This window comes from Ascaphus truei, chromosome 15 (genome assembly GCF_040206685.1).
Source record: "Ascaphus truei isolate aAscTru1 chromosome 15, aAscTru1.hap1, whole genome shotgun sequence".
Taxonomy (NCBI): Eukaryota; Metazoa; Chordata; class Amphibia; order Anura; family Ascaphidae; genus Ascaphus; species Ascaphus truei.
Genome location: NC_134497.1, coordinates 11,085,269 through 11,112,224, shown reverse-complemented (window position 1 = coordinate 11,112,224; position 26,956 = coordinate 11,085,269). Strand labels below are relative to the sequence as shown.

At 43.6% G+C, this 26,956-nt stretch overlaps 1 protein-coding gene across 1 annotated transcript; it reads left to right on the top strand.

The window, feature by feature from the left end:
- The first annotated feature begins 2,212 nt into the window (after positions 1 to 2,212).
- On the top strand, positions 2,213 to 26,956 carry CYP24A1 (cytochrome P450 family 24 subfamily A member 1). Its single transcript, XM_075571584.1, has 12 exons — positions 2,213 to 2,593; positions 4,805 to 4,995; positions 7,562 to 7,655; positions 9,568 to 9,664; positions 12,455 to 12,546; positions 13,314 to 13,425; positions 14,562 to 14,707; positions 15,816 to 15,982; positions 17,041 to 17,119; positions 18,804 to 19,001; positions 20,224 to 20,340; positions 23,340 to 26,956. The coding sequence occupies exons 1-11, from the start codon at positions 2,354 to 2,356 to the stop codon at positions 20,332 to 20,334; spliced, it is 1,527 nt and encodes a 508-aa protein (XP_075427699.1). The 5' UTR covers positions 2,213 to 2,353; the 3' UTR covers positions 20,335 to 20,340; positions 23,340 to 26,956.

The window sequence follows — 26,956 nt, the reverse complement described above, 5'->3', positions numbered from 1 at the left end:
AGCGTGTATTTACAAGCAGCAATCCCCTTTAGGCCTCGGGCATGGTCAGCGCTTATTCGCTGACCCGTGCTGAGTCGCGCTGCTGCTCGGCAGTGAGCTCCTGCAGCCGCAATGAGAGCGGCTTTAGCAGGGGCTCGCTTACGCTTACGCAAGCGTGCGGAAGCGTAGGTCTTATGGAAATGTTACATTTTCGCGCTCATGGTAGCGCAGGGCCAGTCACGCGAGCGGTTCGCCCAATGAGGGCGAACCAGCTCCGTGACGTCACTGGCCCGCCCCCCCGACACGCCCCCGGATGGCGCGCTAACCAAGCCCAGGGAAAGCACCCGCTTTCCCTCAGCCTCAGCGCGCCTCCGCACGGGCTGAGGCACCGTGGACTCAGCCTTACTCGGTTTTTTTGAAGATAAGAATTAGGGGATCACTTGGAGCGGAACTGCGCTATTTTCCGCCCCCGAGACGCCCCGGTTGCGCAGATATTTACCGCCGGAGGAAATCTCCCTCCAGAGGAGTGAAAATGGCTGCAAAATCTCGGTCCAATAAATAGCTGTGACATCCGTAGTTGCAGCTTCCTATTGGACGGTCATGCAAAGCCCTATTATAAACGAGAAAGTAATACTTACTGGTGCCCTCGCGATTAAGAAAGACGGTAACTGAGGAGTACCTGATGCTAAGTATAGCATATAAGGGAGAAGGAGTGGCTCCGTGAGTAACGACACTGACTGGCACTGAGTCGAGAACCTGGCTCAATTCCTGGTGTCGGCTCCTTGTGACCTTGGGCAAGTCACTTTATCTCCCTGTGCCTCAGGCACCAAAAAAAAACAAACAGATTGTAAGCTCCACGGGGCAGGGACTGTGTCTGCAAAATGTCTCTGTAAAGCGATACATAAAACTAGCAGCGCTATACAAGAACAAACCATTATTATTATTATTATTAAATGGATCAGCTCTGGATGGCCCCCTCCCCCCCAACCTGTAAAAAAAAAGAGGTTAATAAAAGGAATTGCTGCGTTAAATGATGTGGGGTGTTGTAATCGACTCAGACTGCTGTCTATAGAGACGAATTTGTGTTCAAAGACCTCCGTGCCACTTTCTCTCCTTCCTTTCTGAACTACACTGCGCTTATGATCACTGCAACATATTTTTATGATCAAAAATCAGTATTGTATTTTATTTACTGCTCGCTGGGCAGCATTTCCTTTGACTAATGTGTAATTCTCTGTTGTAGTCACCAGTGTCCCCGCTTCAACCCTCTCTTATTTCCTCCACCGTTCCAGTCATAGAACGGACATCAGGACTGCATTATAACCCAGCTTATATTGTGGAGACAACTGTCTGTGAGCAGGGTTACAGGCTCTGCACTTCTTTAACCCAGGCTGTGCTGGAAAGCTGTGTAATGCGGCAGGCAGAAAATTATGGGGGTGGGGGGTCCATGTTAAAATGGATTTGGAGCAAAAGGTGAAACTGTGTGCTCATTTGCATGTCATTTCCCAGAATCCCTGGCTGCAGTGGAAGCACTGTATGCTAGGAGACAATGGGGACAGGCAGCGCTGCAGACCTGTCTGAGACATGTGAATGTGCTGACAAGTGATAATTTTTAGTTGCTGTATGCCGTACGGTGAAAGGTTTTTGTCACTTTTCCACCCACCATAACTTATTTATTGTGTGATTAAAGCTAATATTGTGAAACAAACCTGCAATTCGTGGATGGGGGTGTTTTATATCTACCAAATATACATTGCAATATGGAGCAGATGCTTGAAACCGTAAAAATGACAGGTTCACAGAAGGTTGCTGGATGCACATTATCACTTCATGCTGCTCTGGTATCAATTAGATGTCATTGATCTGCAATGAGTTCATGACCTAGTCTCTGCCCATAAAGGGGTTAATATACTTGATAACCCAACTCTCGCATTGGGTGACAGAGTGCAGCACCAGGTACCCGCCATTCGCACGCACGCCACATGTCAGCTTTTTACACTGTTGTGACTGCGATGTGCAAATACCTCTCGCATTAGCAAAGAGAAAAAGTCAACCGTGCAGCAAAAACATGGGCCAGCCTATGGGAAGACCGTCTCCAGACTGACTAATCAGGAGCTGGCTGCAGGGTTCAGTTGGTATCCGCCTTGATTTCAGGAGTTGGCTGTGGTCTCAGGTTGCCATGCCAGGAAAACAGCTCTTTGATGAACTCAAAGTACTATAGCACCTTGCTGACGCTGGCCACACACCAGTAAGTTGAGGTCCCTGATTGGCTGAAGGTTTTATTCCAGTGAAAATTTCTAAGACCCGGGCTATATATACCATAGCAAAATGCAGCCTTTTACCAAGCGAAGGAACGCTCCCGCCTCTCTGTACCATGGCATCAAAGACCAAGAGAGATTTGATGTGGATGCTGCTGAAAAAGAGAAGCATAAGTGTGCAGCACAGCATCCCCACTACTACGTCAGTGTGTGACCTCAAGGCTAAGGGGGTTCCGGTCCAGTCGCCATGTGCCCATTCTCTGTCGTCACTACCTGGACCAACTAACTGGCCAATACTGGGAAGTCTACTGGACGTCTTACGGAAAGGAGGTCTGAAAAAGCAGCATGAAGCATTGGTAACTACAAATATTCTGCACTCGTGTTATTATAATGATTGTTTCTTTGGAAAGCGCCAACATATTCCATGGCGCGGTATAGTGGGGAGGACAGGGATGTGATAATTACATAAACGGTTACATCGAAATGAGGACGGACATGCGCAAACTCATACAAAAAGGTAATGAGGGCCCAACTCTTGAGAGTTTACAGCAGTGGGTTCCTAGGAGCCCTTGGGTTCTAACCTAAAGGGTGCCCTGTAATTTTCAGGTCATTTGTACCAAATACAGAAGAATTTACAATGCATCTGATCTCAGACGCGCTATTAGAGAGGGTTGGGGCTCCTTACAATGCATCTGATCTCAGACGCGCTATTAGAGAGGGTTGGGGTTCCTTACAATGCATCTGATCTCAGACGCGCTATTAGAGAGGGTTTGGATTCCTTACAATGCATCTGATCTCAGACGCGCTATTAGAGAGAGTTGGGGTTCCTTACAATGCATCTGATCTCAGACACGCTATTAGAGAGGGTTGGGGTTCCTTACAATGCATCTGATCTCAGACACGCTATTAGAGAGGGTTGGGGTTCCTTACAATGCATCTGATCTCAGACACGCTATTAGAGAGGGTTGGGGTTCCTTACAATGCATCTGATCTCAGACGCGCTATTAGAGAGGGTTGGGGTTCCTTACAATGCATCTGATCTCAGATGCGCTATTAGAGAGTGTTGGGGTTCCTTACAATGCATCTGATCTCAGACATGCTATTAGAGAGGGTTGGGGTTCCTTACAGTGCATCTGATCTCAGGCGCGCTTTTACAGTGGGTTGGGGTTCCTCAGAATGTCAGAGTCCCTTTATCAAAAAAAAAAAAAAGTAAAAAAAAAACACTGGCTTACAGTCTACAGGGAATTGCTTGCATGCAATAAAAAAACCCGTACCTCCAGCATTCAAGAGGCTTAGTAAATAACGGCCCCTTTGCTGCTAGTGAAGGGGTGAAGAGAAGAGCAAGAGCAGCATCATAAAATAATGCATATTTGATCTTGTTCGAGGCTGCATGTAAATTATAATGCTGGTATTCATTTTTTCTTTTTACTGTTTTCTACAATTCCCAAAAAATATCTAATATTTTTCTGAGCACCTTTTTGCTTCTTTTTAATGTTTCCTTTTAGGTCTTGCAGTTTTTGCAAAGCCCTTCCCCCTCTCTGTTACTATTACTATTGCATGCACCTGTACTTATAGCAAGTGCATGCCAAGTAAGTGTTAGGTCGAAGATATATCAGCTATAAGACACGTGTGCGTGTGCGTGTGCGTGTGCGTGGTTTTAAGAACTGCACAAAAATAGTTGTTTGAGCTGTTGAAACTTGCAAGGTGGTTTTGAAAGCAGCAAAACGCGAAAGCTTATATGGGGTTTTTAAATGAATCAGTTATGTAGTATTAGATGATACTTGCTGCATTTAAAATATATATTATTCAACTCTTGATGCCTTTTAAATTGATTTTAAAGCATCCTTTGATTTCTACAGCAAGTTTTAGCTCACCTCCCCAGCAGTGCAAGAGCTTTGTAACACATTCCTGTATGTGATAATTTGTTGCCAATATTCCCAGCCGTTTGAGCTGCAAACGGTTACACTAGTCAGTTACCGTAGTAATATCAGGATACATTGTAGCTGCAGAGTTACACTGACTGAAGATTTGAGTGAAACTGAAAGGCGGCCATTTAGTGAACCCTGGGAAGCAGGATTTTGCTGATGGAGAACGGGAGAACTAATCGATTGGCAGCATAGGTAATTAGTTTTCAATAAAGGTAATCAAAGGCTGTATATATTCAAACTACATATTATTTATTATTGTTAAAGTGCCACACGGTCTACCTCTTTTAAAGATGACTTTTTGTTAAACTAGCTACTGTTTGACCAAGGCAATACTGTATGTCTGGCGTTTAACAAGGTTGTTCCGTAATTAAAAAATCCAGTAGAAGTCTATTGCTTAATATAAAAATGTAAAGTGGTACAAGTATCAAGTTAAACCAACCAGTGCAGAATGTAACAGATTACGAACGCTGCTTCTTTACATTTAGCTTTGTCATCCCGAATGTCTGCTTTCCCCCCCCCCCCCTTGTGAAATCCCTGTATTTGCTGGAGGAATCACAGAGATAATTGTCCCCCCCTGTGTACATGTGAACTAGATTTGATGGCATCCACTTCACTTTACTCTTACACTTGTCTCTTCAGGCAGGTTACCACAAGCAGTTCGGGAAGATTTTCCGTATGAAGCTGGGGTCCTTTGATTCTGTTCACATTGGAGCTCCTTGTCTACTAGAAGCTCTGTACAGAGAAGAGAGCAATTATCCCAAGAGGTTAGAGATCAAACCTTGGAAAGCCTACCGAGACTACAGGAATGAGGCATATGGGCTTCTCATACTGTAAGTAAATCCTGGATATAGTCAGCAACACCAACCAATTCAGTTGAAAATCCCTCCTTGAATGTTGTGATTGAATAACAATAACAGTTATTTCATATAGTGCTATTCTCCCAATGGGGCTGAAAGCGCGTCACACATGCAGTACAGCGCATGGTACGCAGCACATAGGAATGTTACACAGTACCTGCCCTGTAGAGCTTACAATCTATGTTTATGGTGCCTGAGGCACAGGGAGTTAAAGTGACTTCCCCAAGGTCACAAGGAGCCAGGCCGGGCTCCCCTGATTCACACTCAGTGTTGTTGTTAGCAGAGTCAGTGTCTTCACTCATTGAGCCGCTCACTGTTATATATCACCAAATAATTTAATTACAAATATAGGATAATTATCTGTCGCCTATATTTAACATAGGTTGAACTGGATGGACATGTTATTTTTTTTTTTTTTACAACTTCATCTACTATGTAACTATCACCAAATTCCATGTTGTCCCACCAAATTAGCACATTCTTGTGAGTTGACCATGCCACACATGCTAGGACAGAGATAACCCCCTCACACAGCTGGCAGCGAGCGCGGCACTATTAATGCTGGCTTATAATGCAGCCACTCGCATGTTGGATACAAATCCAGGAAAGTTGTGCAAAAAGAGTCCAAGAATATGGTCACTGGACCAATAAAATGTTTGGCGCAGGGACCTCACCTTCTGGGGGTTATCATCGACATCTCCTGCGCTGGACACTAGGTTCTTATGTAAGAGTATGTACTATAACGAGCTGGTGCCTAATGAAACACTTTCAGACGATGTTACATTTTTTCCCACTTACTCATAAAATAAATGAATAGGAATGAACACACAGGAGGAGCACAGAGAGCTCCCCTCCATGCTAACTCTCTGCAGACCAAGTGCCAAAAAGGATATTCATTAATATCACAGGTATATAGCAAAGTCTGCACTTTCACTGACAGGAGTTAGGTGATTCATTAAAAAAGGGAAAAAAAAACCTGCATGATTTATTTACAGCGCGCCTATTCTTGTTACTGACTCAGAGAGTGAGCGATTTAAATCCAGCAGATTATTTCTCCGCTTTTTTTTTAGACGTAAACCCCCCACCTTATTGGACTCTTTGAAAATTTACTGCATTTTCCTCGTTAATATTTTCACTGCAGCTCCTAAAAAAAAATACGCAGAAATGGTCTAGTGCAGGGGTGGCGGACTGCGGTCCTCAAGAGCCACCAACAGGTCAGGTTTTATGGATATCCCTGCTTCAGCACAAGTGGCTCAGGCAGTGGCTCAGCAGGTTATCCCAGCTTCAGCACAGGTGCCTCAATCTTCGACTGAGTCACTGTTTGACTACCTGTGCTGAAGCAGGCATATCCTGAAATCCTGACCTGTTGGTGGCCCTTGAAGATTGGAGTTGGCAACCCCTGGTCTAGTTCTTCCCAGCATTCAAATAGAATGATCTAATTAATGTTATCAAACCTAACCACGCTGAAGACACTATAATTGAAGTGAATGAAGGTGTCAGAATAGCATCGTATATTAAATATGGGTGTAAGAGGGGTACATAGAGTTACATAGAGTTACATATAGTTACATAGTAGTTACATATAGTTACATAGAAGTTACATAGAGTTACATTGTAGTTACATAGAGTTACATAGAGTTACATATAGTTACATAGAGTTACATTGTAGTTACATAGTAGTTTAATATAGGTACATAGTACTGTAGTTACATACAGTTACATAGAATGACATAGTTGCATAGTTTTTAAAAATAGTTACATATAATTGCATAGTAGTTACATATTAGTTACATATATTTACATAGTAGTTACATACAGTTACATAGAAGTTACACAGTAGATGGGGTTGAAAAATGACATACTGTATGTCCATCAGGTTCATTGTATGCTAAATGTAGACGGCCGATACTTATCCTATATTTGTCCTTGCCGTATATTGATCCAGAGGAAGGCAAACACAAAACCCCAGTGACATATCATCTAATGATATCTCAAAAGAGGAAAAATAAATTCCTCCCTGACTCCAAATAACAGCAATCTGATTACTCCCTGCACCAACATTATATTATCATTATGTTAACATCGGGTTATGTTGCAAAGTGGACTAGTGCTGATGGCGCACTAACGCACGGTAAGGCACATGGACTTGGATGGGAGTTCCCGTACGGTAATGCCTGGTCAGCACTAACCCACTTCAGAGCAGAACCCTCTAAGCTGCTTATTCTGTATCAGCCAACCTTGCCGTTTTCTGCCAACGTCAACGGAACATTTCAGCCCAAAACAGCACGATTGGCCAACTACGGCGGATATAGACGGAGCCCCTGAGTATCGCAAGGAGCTAGCAGCGAGTTCTCCAACTTAAAGTGGTGTCTTTTCTTAATGGGCTTCCTGCCGTGCTCATTTAGAAGTGTTTTTGGAATGTTGCCGCTGTGAATAGCAACGTTGGTGTTAGTTAGCAGCAGACATCATTACATTTCAGACGAGGCGTCTCCAGATTGACACACTGTAACGTGCTTGCTTTCCTCCCCGTTCTACCTAGAGAAGGGAAGGAATGGCAGAGGATTCGAAGCGCCTTTCAGCAGAAACTAATGAAGCCGGCAGAAGTTGGGAAATTAGATACAAAAATCAATGAGGTAATTACACTGACATGTTTAATGCGCCACGCATCTGTCTACTTTTATTCACGGTATTTTTCAAGAGCTCTGCCAGTTGTGGATGAATCGATTATTGATACATTGATGTAGTTACAGCACTGAATACCTGTGTCCTGCACCAACTGAACAATAGATACAATCAAATAACACGCATGCGGGGTATCTTTTATCTTCACTTTTCTACATAGCAGCCTTGAAAGAGCAGGGGGGGGGGTGGGGGGAAGCTATTTAATCATTATTAATAATTATTAGTTACATAGTCAACGTGATTTGAGGGTCTATATAGTTAACAAATGAATGGAACAGAGACGCGTTGCTAAACTTGGTGCAAACGGAGATGGATCACAATGGTAATTTTCAAGTGGTATGTTAAAAATGTGGGTTAGAAGTACGGCTGCCGGGGGGAGTCGTACCCTCCCCTGGACCTTAACATGTGCATACTGGTTTTCTCCTGCTCCTTTTTGTCTTGATGACTGGGAAAGTGGCAAATTGATTTGCAACGTGTCCCGATGGCCGCTATTATCCAACCATAGGTCTAGACCAGTGCACAAACTGGGGGACGCGAGATGTGTTTTTTTTCCGGGGGGGGGGGGGGGGCGCGGTGGTTGCAGAGACCCTGCGCTCTTCCCCAAGGCATTTAAATTAAATGCTGGGGGGACCGCGCGAGGCCCCTGCAACTTCCCTTACCGTGACTCGGTCGGCTTGGGCGACGGCATCAAATGACGCCGCGCGGTGATGACACATGACACTGCGGCGTCATTTGACGCTTCAGACTAGGCATGGGGGGGGGGCGCAAGCAGTGAGGGAGAGAAGGCAGGGGGGCGCAGGGCAAAAAGGTTTGCGCACCCCCTGGTCTAGATCATCACCTAGCAGACAGCAACAAGACTAAGGTGGTTTCCAGATTATGCCACGTGTCAGCCAGTCCTTTAGTGGGCATTCCACGGTAGCCCTTATGCGACTCCATCAAGCGTACCAATCAAGTTAATCAAGTGACTTGTACAGTATGTAACAGATTGCTCCCCAGCCAGATCAAACATGACAAACTAGTAAAGGGTAAAAAATGAAGAACATACCAAAAGTTGATCCATCCCATTATAATATGTGCATCATGTAATCCCTTGTTCTGACATTCCCCAAATAACAAGCTGAAACACCATGCACATTTGGAGTAATTTGACTCTGATGCTAGGAGATGCATGGTGAAAATACCTTTCTTTAAACCCGTTTTGCGCTAGAATTACCTTTGACACGTCACTGCCCAAAGCTCGTGTTCAATGTATTGCAAAGTTGTCTTGTAAGTAGGTACAAAATGTGTCTTTATTTGTATAGCGCCATTCATGTACACCGCGCTTTACCGCAGTAATACACGTGACATCATAATATAACACATAATAGGAACAAGTGCGTTAAGACATAAATTAGCACTAGGAAAAGGAGTCCCTGCCCCGAAGAGCTTACAGTCTAAGTGGAGGAACTTACACAGACCGTAGGAGGGTATAAGGAGTCCCTGCCCCGAAGAGCTTACAGTCTAAGTAGAGGAACTTACACAGACAGTAGGAGGGTATAAGGAGTCCCTGCCCCGAAGAGCTTACAGTCTAAGTGGAGGAACTTACACAGACCGTAGGAGGGTATAAGGAGTCCCTGCCCCGATGAGCTTACAGTCTAAGTGGAGGAACTTACATAGACCGTAGGAGGGTGTTCTGGCAAGTGTATCTGCATGGGGTCAAGGTCTGGGCATATGAGATGTACAGTATCAGCCAGCTGAGCTCTTGTTCAGCGTGGGGACCTCTTTCTAGCATATTGAAAAAGAGTCGGAAGACCGCAAAACTTTGATCGTTTCTCAAACGTTTTTGGGATGTTAATTTTACGGGTTTTATTGTGTTTATTTTAGGTCTTGGTTGATTTTGTGCAGAGAATTGACAGCATCTGTGATAAAGATGGCAACATTGAAGATCTGTATTGCGAACTAAATAAATGGTCACTGGAAAGTAAGTTTCTACTGGAAAATACACATCCAAACAGGGACGGAAAGGGTTCCCATGGGAAACATTGTCTATAGGCAATATTCAAGGTCATATACTATTAGTAACATTTGTACTATATGGTAGGTATGTGAATGTGCTCACAAGTGATACTTTTATTTGCTGCACGGCGGAGGGGTTCTGGCACTTTTTTTACCCATGATAACTAATTTAATGTGTGGTTGAAACATATCCCAGCTTCAATTTGCAAAGCTAGTATAACCAGCCTCACACTGAGATCCAAAAGGTGGAAAGAGCTGTCTCTGAGTAAGGTTACTGGCTCTGCACTTCTTTAACCCATACAGTGCTGAAAAACTGTAGATTACGGCAGACGTACGTTTGTAGGGCCCCAATGGATTTGAAGCAACAGGTGACACTGTGTGCTCATTTGGGTATACAAAAGTCTTTCTCTCTAGTTTATTTGAACTTCTTTCCCCTGGAGTTATAAATAAACGAGGCAGATGTTACTGCTCACGTTACCACGCTGCGTTAACGCTGGTGCGTTATTTAACAATCGCGCTGTTGAAAACTATAACAAAGGAGATAACGCAGACATTATTTAAGTTATTATTTTGTGCATTATTTAAGTAAAAATCCCAGAAGAACAGGGCATTACTGGCCAATAATGCCCTGGCTGGAAGAGTTGAAGGCCCGAGGTGAAGCTGAGGGACTTTAACCCAGCCAGGGCATTATTGGCCAGTAATGCCCTGTTCTGAGGGGATTATTACTATTATAGGCTAAATGTAAGCATATGTTTAATTTTTTTTTAGTGTTATAAAAAACGATAGACACTTTTGTAGTCATATTGATTTTTATCAGCATGATCGTCTACTTTCTTTTGCTTTTACTGCACTGTTTATTAAAAGGAAATTGTACATACACACAGCCCCCCTCTATAAGCACACACACTCTGCAGCCCCCCTCTATAAGCACACACACTCTGCAGACCCCCTCTATAAGCACACCCACTCTGCAGCCCCCCACTATAAGCACACACACTCTGCAGACCCCCTCTATAAGCACACACACTCTGCAGACCCCCTCTATAAGCACACCCACTCTGCAGCCCCCCTCTATAAGCACACACACTCTGCAGACCCCCTCTATAAGCACACACACTCTGCAGACCCCCTCTATAAGCACACACACTGCAGACGCCCTCTATAAGCACACACTCTGCAGACCCCCTCTATAAGCGCACACACTCTGCAGCCCCCCTCTATACACACAAACACACACACACACACGGATATTCATCTCTACATGGCGGCAGGCCTGGGGACGGCCACTTCTGCCAAGGGAGTGGGACACTGGGCAGCATGAATGGACAAAAAAATATGACATACCCACCCCATGGGGATGATTGTATCCCTAAATTGATTTTGTGTGTTTGTTTTCCTGACGATAAACGACACAGTGGCGTGACTGCATGGTGGGCTGGAGGAACCGTCTGTATGGTCAGGCAGGCGTAGCCCTGTGATGCGATTGGTTGGGCTGTAGGTGCCAGCCATACAGTCAACCTAAGCAGTCACACGGGAATCAACACTCAATGTATCAGGGCGGGGGGTGGCAGGCCTTAGCTAGAAGGATAGCCAGCCAGAACTTTACTACCATATTGGTTTCCCATATAATAATAATAATACTAAAGCTGCTTTTTCCCCCACTAAGAAGTGTCCCCTATTTAAGGTGAAAGCCTGGGAAGCTTTAAGGAGCAATCCATGCAATCTCCTATATGTATGTTTTATTTTAAATAAATCACTTCTGTAGTGTTAGATAATATTCACAGGTTTAAAAAAAAAATCAAATTTTAATGTCATTTTTAATAAGTTTTAAAATAATGAGCATCCTTGGATATCTAGAGCAGGTATTAGCACACCACCCGTTTGCACACAACAGTTTGTGATAATGCATTGCCAATGTTCCCAGCAGTTTGAGCTGCAAACTGTAACAATAGATAATGTTACCTTTATTAATTTAAAAAAATACATTGTAGCTGCTGAGTTACACTGACTGAAGGATTGATTGAAACTAAAAGGCAGCTATTTAGTGAACCCTGGGGATGCAAGATCTTTGCTGATCGATCACGGAAGAACAAATCGATAGGCATCTTAGAAATTAGGCGAGAGAAAGATGGGGGGGGAGAGAGAAGGGGAGAGTTACAGGGAGAGAGGGGGAACGAGAATGGCAGGGAGAGAGGGGAACGAGAATGGCATGGAGAGGGGGGAATGAGAATGGCAGGGAGAGGGGAGAACGAGAATGGCAGGGAGAGAGGGGAACGAGGATGGCATGGAGAGAGGGGAATGAGAATGGCAGGTAGAGTAGGGAACGAGACTGGCAGGGAGAGAGGGGGGAGTGTGAATGAATTTTATAAAAAAATCTATTAGGTATAACATTTTAATTTTTCAGTTAGATAGAAAAAAAAATCTGAATTATGAAAAGTGAATCGTGTGTGAGTCTAGGGGGGGAGGGGGCGCGCATGCTGAAAATTCGCATAAGGCGCAAATACCCTTGCACCTGCCCTGGGTTACGCCACTAAACAGAATGTAGCTATTCTAGCTGCTGTTTTTAAAGAAAACTCTCCATGACACTTTGATGAGATTAATCGCGGACAACCTTACCAAGCATTGGGTTTCACACTGCTTATAGCAATCCCATATACAAGTAGTGGTATAAGAGAGGAGGCTCGTGCGGGGAAACGGCTCGTTTTCTGTAAAATCACTCAAAGTTCTAACTTTCCGACTGCCTTCTGAATTTCAGGTATTTGCCTTGTACTCTATGACAAGAGATTTGGATTTTTGCAGTCAAATTTGGGAGAGGAAGCCCTCAACTTCATCACAGCCATAAAAACAGTAAGAACCCTATCAGTTTGTCAAGGTGCAAGCAGTGTGATTTACAGTTGTAATATCTTCGTGTTAGAAAATCAGAAAGTTGTAGCTTATTATTTGTTTCTAATAATAGCAATACCAGACCAGGCTTTCTTCCTGCCTCTGTCACCTTGGCTGCCTAATTGATCTCAGCTGAGCTTTGCCTTTAAATACCAGTATTTCCTTTACTAGCTGAAAAATCAGAATCCACCATCCTCCTTTAATACGCTCTTCTGCTTAGTATGGGCGTCTGCTCTGCACGTTCTACGCTGGTATAGTAAAGCCAAAGTAAATAAATGGTTACCAAATCTTAACCATTGTGTTACACGCAACAAATATACACACACAGTTGCACCCAGGACTGGCATGCAAAATTGCAGGACCCAGTGCAGAGTCCACCCGGGGCATCCTCCCTTCCCTGTGCGATGGTGGCTCTGGAGGGGGGGGGGGCGAGTGTGCTCCCTCCATTGGCAAACCTGCTCCACCGGTGGGGTCGCGGGGGGGGGGTCCTCGATAAGCGCGGTACCGGGTGCAGTCACACCAATACCCCCACCAAGTTGCACATACTTTGCTGTCAATATTTAGCACTTGCTTTGCCAGATAACAAACACGCATGTTGTGTAAATTGCACGGCTGTCAACATGTGAAATAGCAGCTCGTTGCACGGTGCGCGTGAGCAGCTGTGAATTCCGTAGGGTGCACGTTTGTCTCCGCGGTTCTGAAGGAGTCGTGTCTGCGGTTGCCTTTTGCAGATGATGAGCACGTTTGGGTTGATGATGGTGACGCCGGTTGAGCTGCACAGGAGCTTGAACACGAAAACCTGGAAAGATCACACACGCGCGTGGGACAACATCTTCAAAACGGGTAATCTACACAGCATGTAACGTCCCCTCTGATCACGTCTCTGATTATCAGAGAGCGGCTATCATTACAATATACAGGGGGGGGGGGTGGATGTAGAAGTATGCAGTGTCTACAAACACTGCATTCTCATTCAGGGAGTTATAGTGGAACGAAAATGAATGAGTTCATTAATATCATAAACCTACAATTCATTTGGTCTGCAATACTCATTTTTCTTTGGCAGTGGAGGAGTTAAAGTTGCAGACCAAGCAATATCCTACATGTTTTTTTTTTTAATCAGTTCTGCACTACGAGAAAATACTTGTAGTATTTTTTTTAATAACTCTGAATGACATTTTTTATGTATAATAATGTAACAAGCATTTTTTGTTTCTGTAGCAACCATTTACCAAGTCACATCCCCTTCCTCTTCTGAAACAGGCTCTGGCACACCCCTTTTTGAGCCCTGCCCCCTCTAGCAGTGCACCAATTGTATCTAGTGACTGCCTTGTCACATGATCTTCCCCACAGAACTTTGCATCTTTGGTCCTCTCCTGCTGCACCGACAGCCATTTAGTGAACCCCCGAGCCAAATCTTCGCCAATCGATCACAGGAGAACGGATCGATCGGCAACTTAGCTAATCACTTATAATTGTGTGGATTGTATTGATGCACATATTAAAGGGGGAAAAACTAAAACGGCAGCTTTGACTGCTGCTTTAATGGAACACATGGGGGAGCTGAAGACACAGACATGTCCCCTCTTTAGTGACCTTCAACCCCTTCCAACCAGAGAGGCCAAGAGCACATTGCTTTGAAGAGACTGACCTATTGATGGAGCAATAAATTGGGGCAAAATCGACTTGATTAGCTACTCTAGTACACGCTAATAATAATGATGTTTTTTCTCTTGCATAGCGCTGTCTATGTACACAGTTCTGTACATTAATTTTCGCAACCCCCAATAAGTCGCTCCCCTTACAGATTACAAACGCGCCCAACGTCTCAAGAAGCTGGCACCCCACACTTGAGCTACTGTAGGTTCACTAGCTTCACTGCCAGTGGCCTTCCCACGAAGCTACTCCTTCAGCTTAACATCACCAGGGCTCCAGCTGGGGATTGGTGTTCTGAAATGCTATTTGTAATCTGTTCACAGCAAAATGTCACATCGACAGAAGGCTGATGAAATTGTCGTCTAAAGACACCGACGATTTTCTCTGCAGCATTTACCGAGACAGCAAATTATCAAATAAGGAGATGTATGCCGCCATCACAGAAATGCAGATTGGAGCCGTGGAAACGGTATAAAACAAATCTCTTTGTCCTTGCACGCCGATTACTCACCAACACTACTGTTTTAATCACAATTTGTATGGAGATGGTTTACTAGCAGATCAATATCTTCCAAAATCCATCATAAGCAGGTCTAAGGCCCAACTACAGTCTAGGGAAAAATCTGCAATATCTTTTAATTAAAGCAACATTTTAAGAAGCAAACCCCAACCCCCAGATGCCTATATGAGGTAAACTCATATTATAATATTAGTACAGATGTACCAGATGGCCCACATTAGTGGCATATTCTGTAGTAGTCTGCGTTAAGCATGGGTACGATAACCTTAGCTGCATGTCCTGCTTAATGTTAAAAATGATGATGTTTATCATCTCTAGCTTCTGAGGTTACCATGCAGGTGACACTGTGTGCTCATTTGCATGTCATTTCCCAGAATCCCTGGCTGCAGTGGAATGCTAAGTGATAATGGTGAAAGGCAGAGCTGCAGACCTGTCTGAGACATGTGAATATTTACTTAACCATGGTAACCTTTAGACTGCACCGGTCTCTGGGGAGAGCTCCATGTTAACCACCCGGACACTTATATTTAAAACGCTTCCATCTTGTGAAAGAAGCATCGGATTTTAAAAATAACAAGTGTTTCGGAAAGGACAGAATGACATCTCCTTAATGCACACAACAACAAAAAGGAATGTTAATCAGTGCCAACTTAATCTCCGTGTCTAATGCAATTATTGCAAATTGTGCAAATAACTATCTTCACAATTCAACTATGCCCTCTAATTTTAATTGGATGAATTTAGCAATATCCTTCCTTGTAACATTTTTGGTATAAACAAAAGCATGGTCATTGTTTGCACAACCCTGAGGGCAAACCTCAAGGCAGATAAAAACACAGTATTAGAAATGTTTACCAAACGCAGATGGCAGCGTACGTGTACAATTCTGCGTGTCATGTATTAGTGATCTCGTATCCTCAAGAGTGATTATTTTCTTTAATGAAACTGGCCTCGTTTTTATTTTATTCCCCAAAACGTTTCCGTTTTGCAGCCGGGAGCCTTTATATATTTTTTTTATACACACTGTACATTTTGCACGATTTCCTCTGTTTTTCAGACAGCCAACAGCTTGCTTTGGGCCATATTTCATATTTCTCGGAATGCTCAAGTCCAAAATAAACTTCTTGAAGAAATCCAGCACGCCCTGTTACCTGGTCAAGTACCAAGTGCAGAGGACATACGGAGTATGCCATACCTGAAAGCGTGCCTGAAAGAGTCTATGAGGTGAACGGCTGGCAGACGCTATATGTACATTGTGTATGTCATGTATGCATGTACAGTATGTATAGCTTTTTTTATATAGCGCCATTTATGTACATAGCGCTTCGCAGAATAATATAACACGTAATGGGAATAAGTGATTTAGACATGAAAGTAACATTAGGAAAAGGAGTCCCTGCCCCACAGAGCTTACAATCTACGTGGTAAGTGGGGAGAACTTACACAGGCAGTAGGAGGGTGTTCTGGTAAGTGCGCCTGCAAGGGGCCAAGGTCAGTGCGTATGAGATGTATAATATCAGCCACGGAGCTACTGATATGCTTTGTTAAAGATGTGTGTGTTTTAAGAAAAGGTCCTAAAGGTGGCGGAGACTGTGCCTCTGATTGAGCCACATGTGCTGAAGCAGGGATATCCTGAAAACCTGACCTGTTGGGAGGGAGGGGGGTGGGGGTCCTTGACGACTGGAATTGAGCACCCTGGACTTATGTAGAGGGACCCAGTGTGAGAGCTATACCTTACACAAGTTGCTAACCATGCACCCCGGACTTAGCATACAGTGCTTCCACTGCAGCCAGGGACTCTGGGTAATGACATGCAAATGAACACAGCGTGTCACTCTTTACTTCTCATGTCATCATCATTAACATCTGTTATAGTTAACACAATGCTCTTTACATGAGAATACACAACCAACATGTATGCTATTGTCCTGTGAAGATACACAGTTAGTTTTAATGTGATGGAAAGTGACTTGACAGAGCTTCCTGGATGTGGGGCTAAGAAGTACTTGGTTGGTTGTCCAAGCGGAATCTTCTGAGTAGAATTCCCTTAGCGGAATCTTCTGAGTAGAATTCCCGTCCAGGACAGCTCTCCCTCATTGCTAGGCTCAAGATTGAGTGACCTTCTCAGCAGCCAGAAGGGAGAGCAGTACAATGGATGCGAGTTGTATAAACAAAATGCAATCATTTAATAGATCCAATTCATTCCTGTATCTGAATGTTTTTTTTATTAACCTAATTCATGTATATTAAATGGCAATAACACGCAAATCTGTGGTTTACAGGATAACGCCATCTGTGCCGTTTACAACGCGAACCCTTGATAAAGAAACCGTTTTGGGAGAATATGTCCTACCCAAAGGAGTGAGTATAAAGTGAGATCATATAAAAATAAAAAAATAAAACTATTGTTGATGTAAGTCACAGATTGGGCAGAGTAGTGGAATAAGAAATGCAGGCAACGCATCATGAAAATAAAGGGGAGTATGTACAGTATCACGTGCTGAAGCTGGGATATCCTGCAAACCTGGCCTGTTGGTGGGGGGGGGGGGCTTGAGGACTGATGTTTTGCACGCCTATGATACGTATCTTAATCGTGGGGAAAAGCCAAATAATGAGAAATGTATTTATTATTTCCTAGTTATCGAACCCATAACCTGCCTACATTTTCTCATTTGCTTCTGTTAGTCCTGCTTCAGGATTTTTTTTATATCCGTCTCTTTGTAACAAAACAGGATGAATACTTCCTCCAACTCTTAATTACCCGCTTGGGCCATTTTCATACCTCTTCTATATTGAACTATTTGGAACTTGTGTTACCAGAACCCTTGACATTTCTCTGAATCTTACGTGTTGATTGCAACTGCAACTATCTGCCGTGAAACCTAAGGCGTGTAACATAGTGCGCGCGCATGCGCTACCATGTGCACGTCAATTATAATTGGCTTTGTTAGCCAGACGTTTCTATACTTGGGGTAGACCAGGGAAAATACAATCAAATTGTATTTTCACGCTGCTGTCATGCCGCGAACCAATCAGAGCGCGGTCTAACGCTGTGACGTCAGAGTCACGCCCCCTAACCGCGCGTGTCACCGCTTGCACCCTAGCAAATAAACGCACATGCCAAGTGCACGCGCAACGCCAGGCGCACACCCGCGCGTGCACCAGAGCCTACTATAAAACAAGCCTTACACTGTGACATAAGGCAATATCGCATGGAAACACCCATTGACTTCCCACTGACTTGTGTTCAATAGTGCCCCAACCGGCACTATTGCAGTTTCATGAATAACCTTCCTTACTCACCTCACAAAGTGCAAGCTCCTTGTACATCCGATGTCATTTAACACAATACACCAGTTGCTCATTCTCTTTCGCCATACTCAGTTATATTAAAATCTAGCTTTTATCTAACCCTTGTTTTGCCTTTCTCATATTTAATTTGCTGTGTTATTGTCAGACAGCTGCATGTAGATTTCTCCATGTATATGGTTCAATGTTTCTCAGAACATAAAGCCAAAGCCGCAGTCTGCAGAGATTTGGCATTTTAAGAGATCCTGTCTCGCCCTTTCCAACCCTGCTTGTATTTTTCTAATCGGGTGCTTAGTTCAGGAGATATAAACGTTTAAAACACAAAGTGCCTGGGAGGTTAAAATGGAGCTCTCTCCAGAGCCCACTGCAGTTTATAGAGCTTGTTTTTAACGCTAGAAAACCTATTTTCTTTTTAAAAAGCAGGACATGCTCAGGGGGGGCAAAAAACGAACATTATATGAGTTAAACTCCCGTAGGTTTCGGCGGGATGAATTGCAGCTTTAATTACATTGTTTTGCTGTTGCCCAGCCATTCATTAGCGATCAGTGTCACTATCGTTATGATCTCATGTTGCGTAGGAAGTCAAGCTACAAAGGAATAGATGGCAACAGAAAGTATTGCACACGGAAGGACGATCTACCCCCAGCCACAGACTCATTGGGACGCGAGCTGTAAGGGGAGGATTTGGTTATAGCTAGAAGAATAACAGTAGGAATATGTATATAATGTTTTCCAGACCGTGCTGACCATTAACACTCAGGTGTTGGGCTCCAATGAAGAATGCTTTGATGACTGGAGTCAATTCAGACCAGAGCGCTGGCTTCAGGAAAAGAATAACATCAATCCTTTTGCTCACGTCCCATTTGGCATCGGAAAGAGGATGTGTATCGGGCGGCGGCTGGCTGAACTGCAGCTGCAATTAACTCTCTGTTGGGTAAATGGGACTCTGTGCCTTACACCAGGGGTGTGCAAACTATTCCCCCTGCGCCCCCCCCATGCCTGCTCTCACCCTCCTGCTCATGCCCCCCTCCTCACCCACACTGGCTCGGCTCCCGCGTCAAATGACGGTGCAGGGTCACGTGACGTCACGTTGCCACAGCTTGCTGGGTTGACATAGCGACATGTCACCCGACACAAAGGTAAGTGAAGTTACAGAGGCCGCACGCGGTCCCCCTGGCATTTCATTTATGCCTTCGGGGAAGCATGGGGCCTCTGTATCCGGCGCACCCCCTCCAGAAAATCTCACGCCCCCCAGTTTGCGCAACCCTGCCTTAAAGCTGCAGTTCAGTCAATATCCTGCATGTGTGTTTTTTAAGAAATCAGTTGTGTAGTAAGAAAAAATACTTTTAGCATTTTCTGTTTTTAAAAAAACAACTTTGAAAGACCAATTTTCTTGTATTCTATTTTAACAACCATTTGCTAAGGCACTGCCCCTTCATGTCCTGTCACAAGCTCTGGCACACCCCTTTGTCAGCCCTGCCCTCCCTCTTGCACATGTCAGTGCAGGAGTGCTCATGAATATTCATGAGCTTCCACTGACAGACAAGCAGAATATAAACAGATCCCTTCACTAATTAGGTCACCAAATTTCGACCTATCAATACATGGAGAACGAATTGACTGGCAGCTATACAGTTCTTTAGGTAATTAGAGATTGCCCACATGAAACTATTGAAGTAAAAAAAAAAATTTAAAACAAAAACTGAACTGCAGCTTTAAAGAATGAAAAACAATCGGAGACCATAGAGCAGTAACAGAGCAGAGACAATCTCTTTGATAGAACATCCAATCTCCTCAAGGAAATCTTCTGTCTACCCCCTTTTCTACCTAAATCCCTCTACCGCCTATAAACCTTTCTCACTCACTGCCCCACACCTCCGAATGCCTTTCCCCTCAATATCCGAAACTCTATCTGCACCTTTACGGCCCAATCTTAAATCACACCTCTTGAAAGAAGCACTTAAGTAGCCCCAAAGTACTAGGCCTTCGTCTAGTAATATACATCTCATGAAATGTTTAGCCCTTAAATGTTATGGGAACCTATTGGCAATTAATCTATTTTGTACAAAAAAAACGCTAAAAAACTTGGCAACAGCATTTTGGAAAGTTTCACACATGCGCGCTAATAGTACTGCTTTGTATCACTTGTATTCCAGCTTGTACGGAGGTACAACATTGTAGCCACTGATCATGACCCAGTGGAAACTATTCACTCTGGAACGTTGATACCCAACAGAGAACTTCCAGTGGCGTTCAACAGGCGATAGGCCAAGGTGAGTCCATGCTGTTGTCTATGTGAAAACAAGTCTAGCACAGTGTTTTTCAACAGGGGTTTCTAGGAACCCTTGGGTCACCCTGGGCATCTCTAATGGCTCCCTGCAATTTTCAGGTCATTTGAAAATTGTACCAAATACAGAAGAATTTACAATGCATCTGATCTCAGACGCGCTATTAAAGAGGGTTGGGGTTCCTTACAATGCATCTGATCTCAGACGCGCTATTAGAGGAGAGGGTCGGGGTTCCTTACAATGCATCTGATCTCAGGTGTGCTATTTGAGAGGGTTGGGGTTCCTTACAATGCATCTGATCTCAGATGCGCTATTAGAGAGGTTTGGGGTTCCTTACAATGCATCTGACCTCAGACGCGCTATTAGAGAGGATTGGGGTTCCTTACAATGCATCTGATCTCGGACGCGCTATTAGAGAGGGTTGAGTTTTTTTACACTGCATCTGATCTCAGACGCGCTATTAGAGAGGGTTGGGTTTCTTTACACTGCATCTGATCTCAGACGCGCTATTAGAGAGGGTTGGGTTTCTTTACACTGCATCTGATCTCAGACGCGCTATTAGAGAGGGTCGGGGTTCCTTACAATGCATCTGATCTCAGGCATGCTATTAGAGAGGGTTGGGGTTCCTTACAATGCATTTGATCTCAGACGCGCTATTAGAGAGGGTTGGGGTTCCTTACAGTGCATCTGAACTCAGACGCGCTATTAGAGAGGGTTGGGGATTCCTTACAATGCATCTGATCTCAGACGCACAATTAGAGTGGGTTAGGGTTCCTTACAATGCATCTGATCTCAGGCACGCTATTAGAGAGGGTTGGGGTTCCTCAGAATTTCACAATATAATTTTAGGGTTCCGTAACCTAAAAAAGGTTAAAAAAAAAAAAATACTGATCTAACCGTTCTTTATTACATTTCTCGGTAGTGCAACACTGTTGTGTTATATTGTTGGTCACATATGAGAAAGCCTCAGCTCTCAGGGATTTATGTATCAAGGCAAAGTGGTGCAATTATGTGGCAAAAAAATATGCTACATATGTGTCAAACAAAAACATTCTATTGCTTTTAATGGGACTTTTCCTTTGATACCTAGTTAGAGAGGGGCACATTTTGCACCAAAATTCAAATACGCCGTGTAAATGATGGTTTTTTTTGGGGGGCGTTTTAGAATATTCATGGGAAAAATAGAACTAGGTTATTTATTTAATTGGAATACTCAAAAATGCGGAAAAAAAGTTCGCCCGGAGAACTTTCAAGTTTTCAGACGAAATTTTGCAAGAAAAAAATAATTGCATTTATGTTGCCTTAAGTTTGAAATCTTTTTGGCCCCTCTGTACATTCTGTACGGTGCAGTTCTTCTGCCACAGAACTGCACCCCTTTTTGCCTTGATACATAGATCCCCCAGTTGGAATTTGCGTTTGCCAACACTTGACAAAAGCAGAAAGGATTGCCTTGATACTAAGGGGTAACACCAGTTCTATATTCCCCTGAAGCAGTTGTTCAGGTCTTTTTCAGTCAAAAGTCCCCACTGACCTATGGGAATTTTAATCCAAAAACAGCTTGAACAGCAGCTTCAGAGTATATAGAATTTACTCCTTAGACTCAATTGAATCTTTATATGTTCAGGATGCTTAGGTTACAGGAGGAACTGTTAATGCCAGTTTTAATATACTGAACATCCTTTGATTTCTATAGCAGGCTGTAGCCCACTTCCCCAGCAGTGCAAGATCTTTGCAACACTTTCCTCTTTGTGATAATTTGTTGCCAATATTCCCAGCAGTTTCAGCTGCAAACTGTAACAATAGATAAGGTTACATTGGTAATATAAGAATACATTGTAGCTTCGGAGTTACACTAACTGAAGGATTGATTGAAACGGAAAGCCGGCCATTAAGTGAACCCAGAGAAGCAGGATCTTTGCTGTTCGATCACGGGAGAAAGAATTGATTGGCAGCTTAGTTAATTCAAAGACTGCATATAGTAGAAGAAAAAATATATATGTACAGTATTTTATTTGAAGTGCCTTTTGGATGCCTCTCTAAAGGCAGGAATTGTACCAATTCTTTATCCGCCATACCACAATTATTGTTTAGACTGTACACTTCAAAAATGCAAACAGGTTAGTCAAAAAAATAAATAGATTCTGTCTAGCAATGCGTGTTACTGTAGTATTGCAAAATAACAAAGTCTTGCCTGGTAACAGGCTTCAGCTAGTTGGATGTGTTTCTGTGTATTATTTTTTTTTTAATGATTATATGGGCAATTCTTCAAAGAGGGTTATGACTAAGATGTGTGTGTGTCATAAACGCATTAGGTGGAACAGTGTCCAATTATACGTCCTGGAAAAGATCTGTGTTAAAGCCCTTAATGATCTTATGAAAGCTGTGCAAATAGGTTCATCTGAAGCAGCAAAATGTAGTCATTTTCTGTCCTGCCATCACAGGCTTTTGCAAATGGCAATATTGCCAGAAAATGTTGCGATCAGAGGTTGCATTTTTTTATTTATGTCTCATCTTGCTGAACAAAAGTAGGGCAATATCAATGGGAAATAAGTAATGGAGGGATCCAGAAGTCACCCCCACCCCCCACCCCCCCATTAGTGCTGGACTGGTTAGTGTAAGTAAATCCCTTTCTTTGGCAGGCCATTCACTCAGCTTATAACATGGGTAACCCTTTGCGTTATTTCATTGGAGAATCAAGTGATCATTCAAGAGAGCTTCCCAAAATTAACTATTTATGCATTAGAACAGGGAGGGCCAACTCTAGTCCTCAAGGGCCAGAACAGGTCAGGAATTCGGGATTTCCCTGCTTCAGCACAGGTGGCTCTGTGATTGACTGAGCCATCTGCGCTGAAGCAGGGATATCCTTAAAACTTGGCCTGGCGGTGGCTCTTGATGACTGGAGTTGGCCGCCCCTGTCCTAGATGATTGTGTGGTCATTACATTTTTTTTTTTTGCACTAATAACTACGATTGCTTTATTCACAGCCGCCGTGCAGTAATGCATTAGATGAAGGCAGCGGACGCCCATTAAAGTTGCTGCTAAACTCAATGGCACCGACTTTCACTGACAGCCCAGGGAGCACAGATAACAAGATTTGAGCAAGTCTGATAAGAGGACAACATGAGTTTACATTCCGCCATGACCCTGCTATGCCGACGTCAACATATGTCTGCAAACACGATGGGAGCGTGGCACTGCGGTACTGCGGCACTGCGGTACTGCGGCACTGCGGCACTGCGGCACTGCGGCACTGCGGCACTGCTGTTGTTGGATTGTACAGCGACTATTTGTAAATAGATATATTCACAGTATTTATTTGTGCCTGGAAGTAGATCAGGGGCACGGGGTTCAGGGAGAGCAGTTCGTTGTTTCTGCGCAGATAAGTGATATAACCTGGAAAAGATATACCTTGCACACTGAACATACAGGACGTGCGTCTGGTTGAAAGAATAAAAATTCAATGGAGGGATACATCGCAGATATCGCCGTAGATCGGGAGCGGTCCAACTCCTGTCCACAAGGGCCACCGACAGATTAGGTTTTCAGGATATCCCTGCTTCAGCACAGCTGGTACTATGCACATTTTCCTTTATCCTGGCTGTCTAAGTGAAGTTCCCACTCAGCACACCAAGAAGTCTTCCAAATGCATTATATATGCATGGGGGAAAACACTGCTACAGGGGCACACAGTATCACACAAGTCAGCCGTTTTGGCCACAATAAGATGGTCTCTTTAAGCCAGAAATCTAGCATCCATTTTGGCTGGTAGGCGCCATGGCTGGGCTTAGCCTGTAATATGCAGGTGACATTGCTCCTATCGTCACAGTCACTTATTTACACTTGATATCAATGGCGCTCTTCTGTCTGCTGGGGCAAGTACCCCCCTGTGTCTACATCTAGTTAGCTGGGTTTATAAAGGGTTGTTGCTGGTTGCTTGCTATGTAATTTGGATTTATTGGCTATAGCTATACACAAGCTTTTGAGACATCACAGGTCTTTGTCCATACTTCCACACATCTGTCTGTATCAATGAAGAACTATCCCGTTGGACCATTAAAATGGATGATAACGGAGGAGGAAAACACAGTCCTCAACGCTGAGATCTCAAAAGAGGAACTGGAAGAGGCGGTCAAATCACTAAATATTACTAAGTCTCCTGGCCCCGACGGGTTCACTAATGTCTACTATAAGAGATTCTTGCCAGTACTATCCACGCATCTTCTAAAGATATTTAACGATTTCATGGAAGGAAATCAAATCCCCACGTCAATGTCCCTGGCCACCCTGGCCATTATACATAAAGAAGGCAGGGACCCGATGCAATGTGGAAGCTATCGTCCAATCTTCCTGCTTAATTGTGATCTCAAGCTATATAGCAAAATACTCGCAAATAGATTAAACCCCATCTTACCGAGATTAATAGATAGTGATCAAGTAGGATTCGTAGCAGGCAGACAGGCCTCGGACAATACTCGGAAGATAATAGACATTATTGAACATGTCCATCTCACAGAGACCAAAGCACTACTCCTAAGCCTAGATGCAGAGAAGGCGTTCGATAGAATAGACTGGCTATTCATGGACCAAGTTATGTGTAAATTCGGATTCAAAGACGCATACCTAGAAGGAGTCCGTAGATTATATCAAAACCCGTCTGCAACAGTAAAACTACCAGGGGGCAGTAACCAGAGATTTGAGATTACTAATGGAACTCGACAGGGATGCCCCCTATCTCCTCTCCTCTTTGCATTAACCATAGAACCCCTAGCATCTGCAATTAGAGCCAATAGAGACATCAAAGGAATAGAAATTGGACACAGGCAGCACAAAATATCGCTATTCGCAGATGATGTCATCCTAACCCTTACACAACCCCAAACATCCCTACCTAACCTCCAAAAAGAGCTCCGGGACTTTGGAGATATTTCAGGTTATAAAATCAATAATGACAAATCGGAAGCACTAAATTTAAGCCTGCCAGAGCCAGAGGTGAAACTCCTCAAACTAAACTTTAACTATCATTGGAGCTCCTCGAGTATCAAATATTTGGGAGTAAAGATAACGAGGAACTACCAATCCCTATATCAACAAAATTATCCGACTCTGTTCCGGAAAATCAAACAAGATCTAGATAAATGGGGAGGATATCAGATATCATGGATCGGGAGGATGATATCAGTTAAAATGAACATACTCCCTAGATTATTATATTATTTTCAGACTCTCCCGGTCCACATCCCTGGCTCAGAATTAAAGAACATTCAAAAACTAATCTTCCACTTTATTTGGCAGGGTAAGAAACCCAGAATCTCCAGGACAGTTCTTTTGGCATCAAGGGGGAGAGGAGGACTTGGTGTTCCAGACATCACAAAATACTACCAAGCCGCCCAATTGCGACAGGTAGTAGTCTGGAACGCCAACCCAAACCAATACTGTTGGCTAGACATAGAATCATACTACGCCGGGACGCCTTCACTGCCGGCTTGCCTTTGGTCCCTGAGCAGGGAAGACATGCAGAACAGTAAATTTAAGTTAGGCCCAATGAGACACACATGGGAGATTTGGACGAAATGCAAATTTAAATTTAAGCTCACCACACCTCAATCCCAACTCATACCAATTTATAAAAATCCGAAATTCCCCCCTGGCTGTGAGCCCAGACAATGGGACCAATTTAAAACAAAAAATATTAGAGCGGTTGCTGACCTCCTGAGCTTTGAGGAGTTCCTGAGTTATCAACGCCTAAAAACCAAATATGAAATGGCAAGATTGGATATCTTCAAGTATCTACAAATTCGGCATTTTATTCAAACTTTATCCCCAACGTTGAAATTTCCCCCTCTCACCAGTTTCGAGCGGCTCTGTAGAGAAACAGGCCACCAGAAAGGTCTTATAACACAAATCTACGGTGAATTGGAAAGGGCCATAGAAGCCCTTACACATGACTATATGCTGCATTGGGCAGCAGAATTGGAAATAGTTATAGATCGAGAGGATTGGGAAAGAATTTGGGAAAATGCCTCAGGAACTTCCATATGTACCACAATCAAAGAAAACATATATAAAATACTGTTTCGCTGGTATCTTACCCCAGTTAGAATAAATCAAATTTACCCCCAGGCGTCCGATTTATGCTGGAGAGGTTGCGGTCAGAAGGGGGACATGGCCCATATTTGGTGGACATGTCCGGAAATTCAAAAATATTGGGGAACAATACAAAAATTAATAGAGGAGGTCACAGACCTCAAAATCCCTATTGACCCGTTGACCTACCTGTTGGCCAGGCCCTTAGAAAATTTGGACCGACCAACAAGTAAACTAATCTCCTTCATTCTTACAGCGGCAAGATGTGCGGTGGCGGCCGCCTGGAAGAAGGTGTCTCCCCCCTCAAAACAAACGGTAAAAAATAGGGTGCAAGAGGTGATGAATATGGAGAAACTATCTGCCTTCTTGAAAAGATCCACTGACTCCTTTAACAAAACATGGGATCCGTGGCTATCCCATATGGCACCTCTACGCCACTAATCCACATATGAAAAGTTAAAAAAAAAAAAAAAAAGAGAGAGAGAAAGGAAAACCAGGTCAGGGGCACCAATGAAAA

Coding starts and splice junctions, on each gene's coding strand:
- CYP24A1 (XM_075571584.1), top strand. CDS start 2,354: ATGGCATCAAAGACCAAGAGAGATTTGATGTGGATGCTGCTGAAAAAG. Junction 15,983..17,040: donor TGCCTGAAAGAGTCTATGAG/GTGAACGGCTGG, acceptor TGTGGTTTACAG/GATAACGCCATCTGTGCCGT. Junction 17,120..18,803: donor AATATGTCCTACCCAAAGGA/GTGAGTATAAAG, acceptor AATGTTTTCCAG/ACCGTGCTGACCATTAACAC.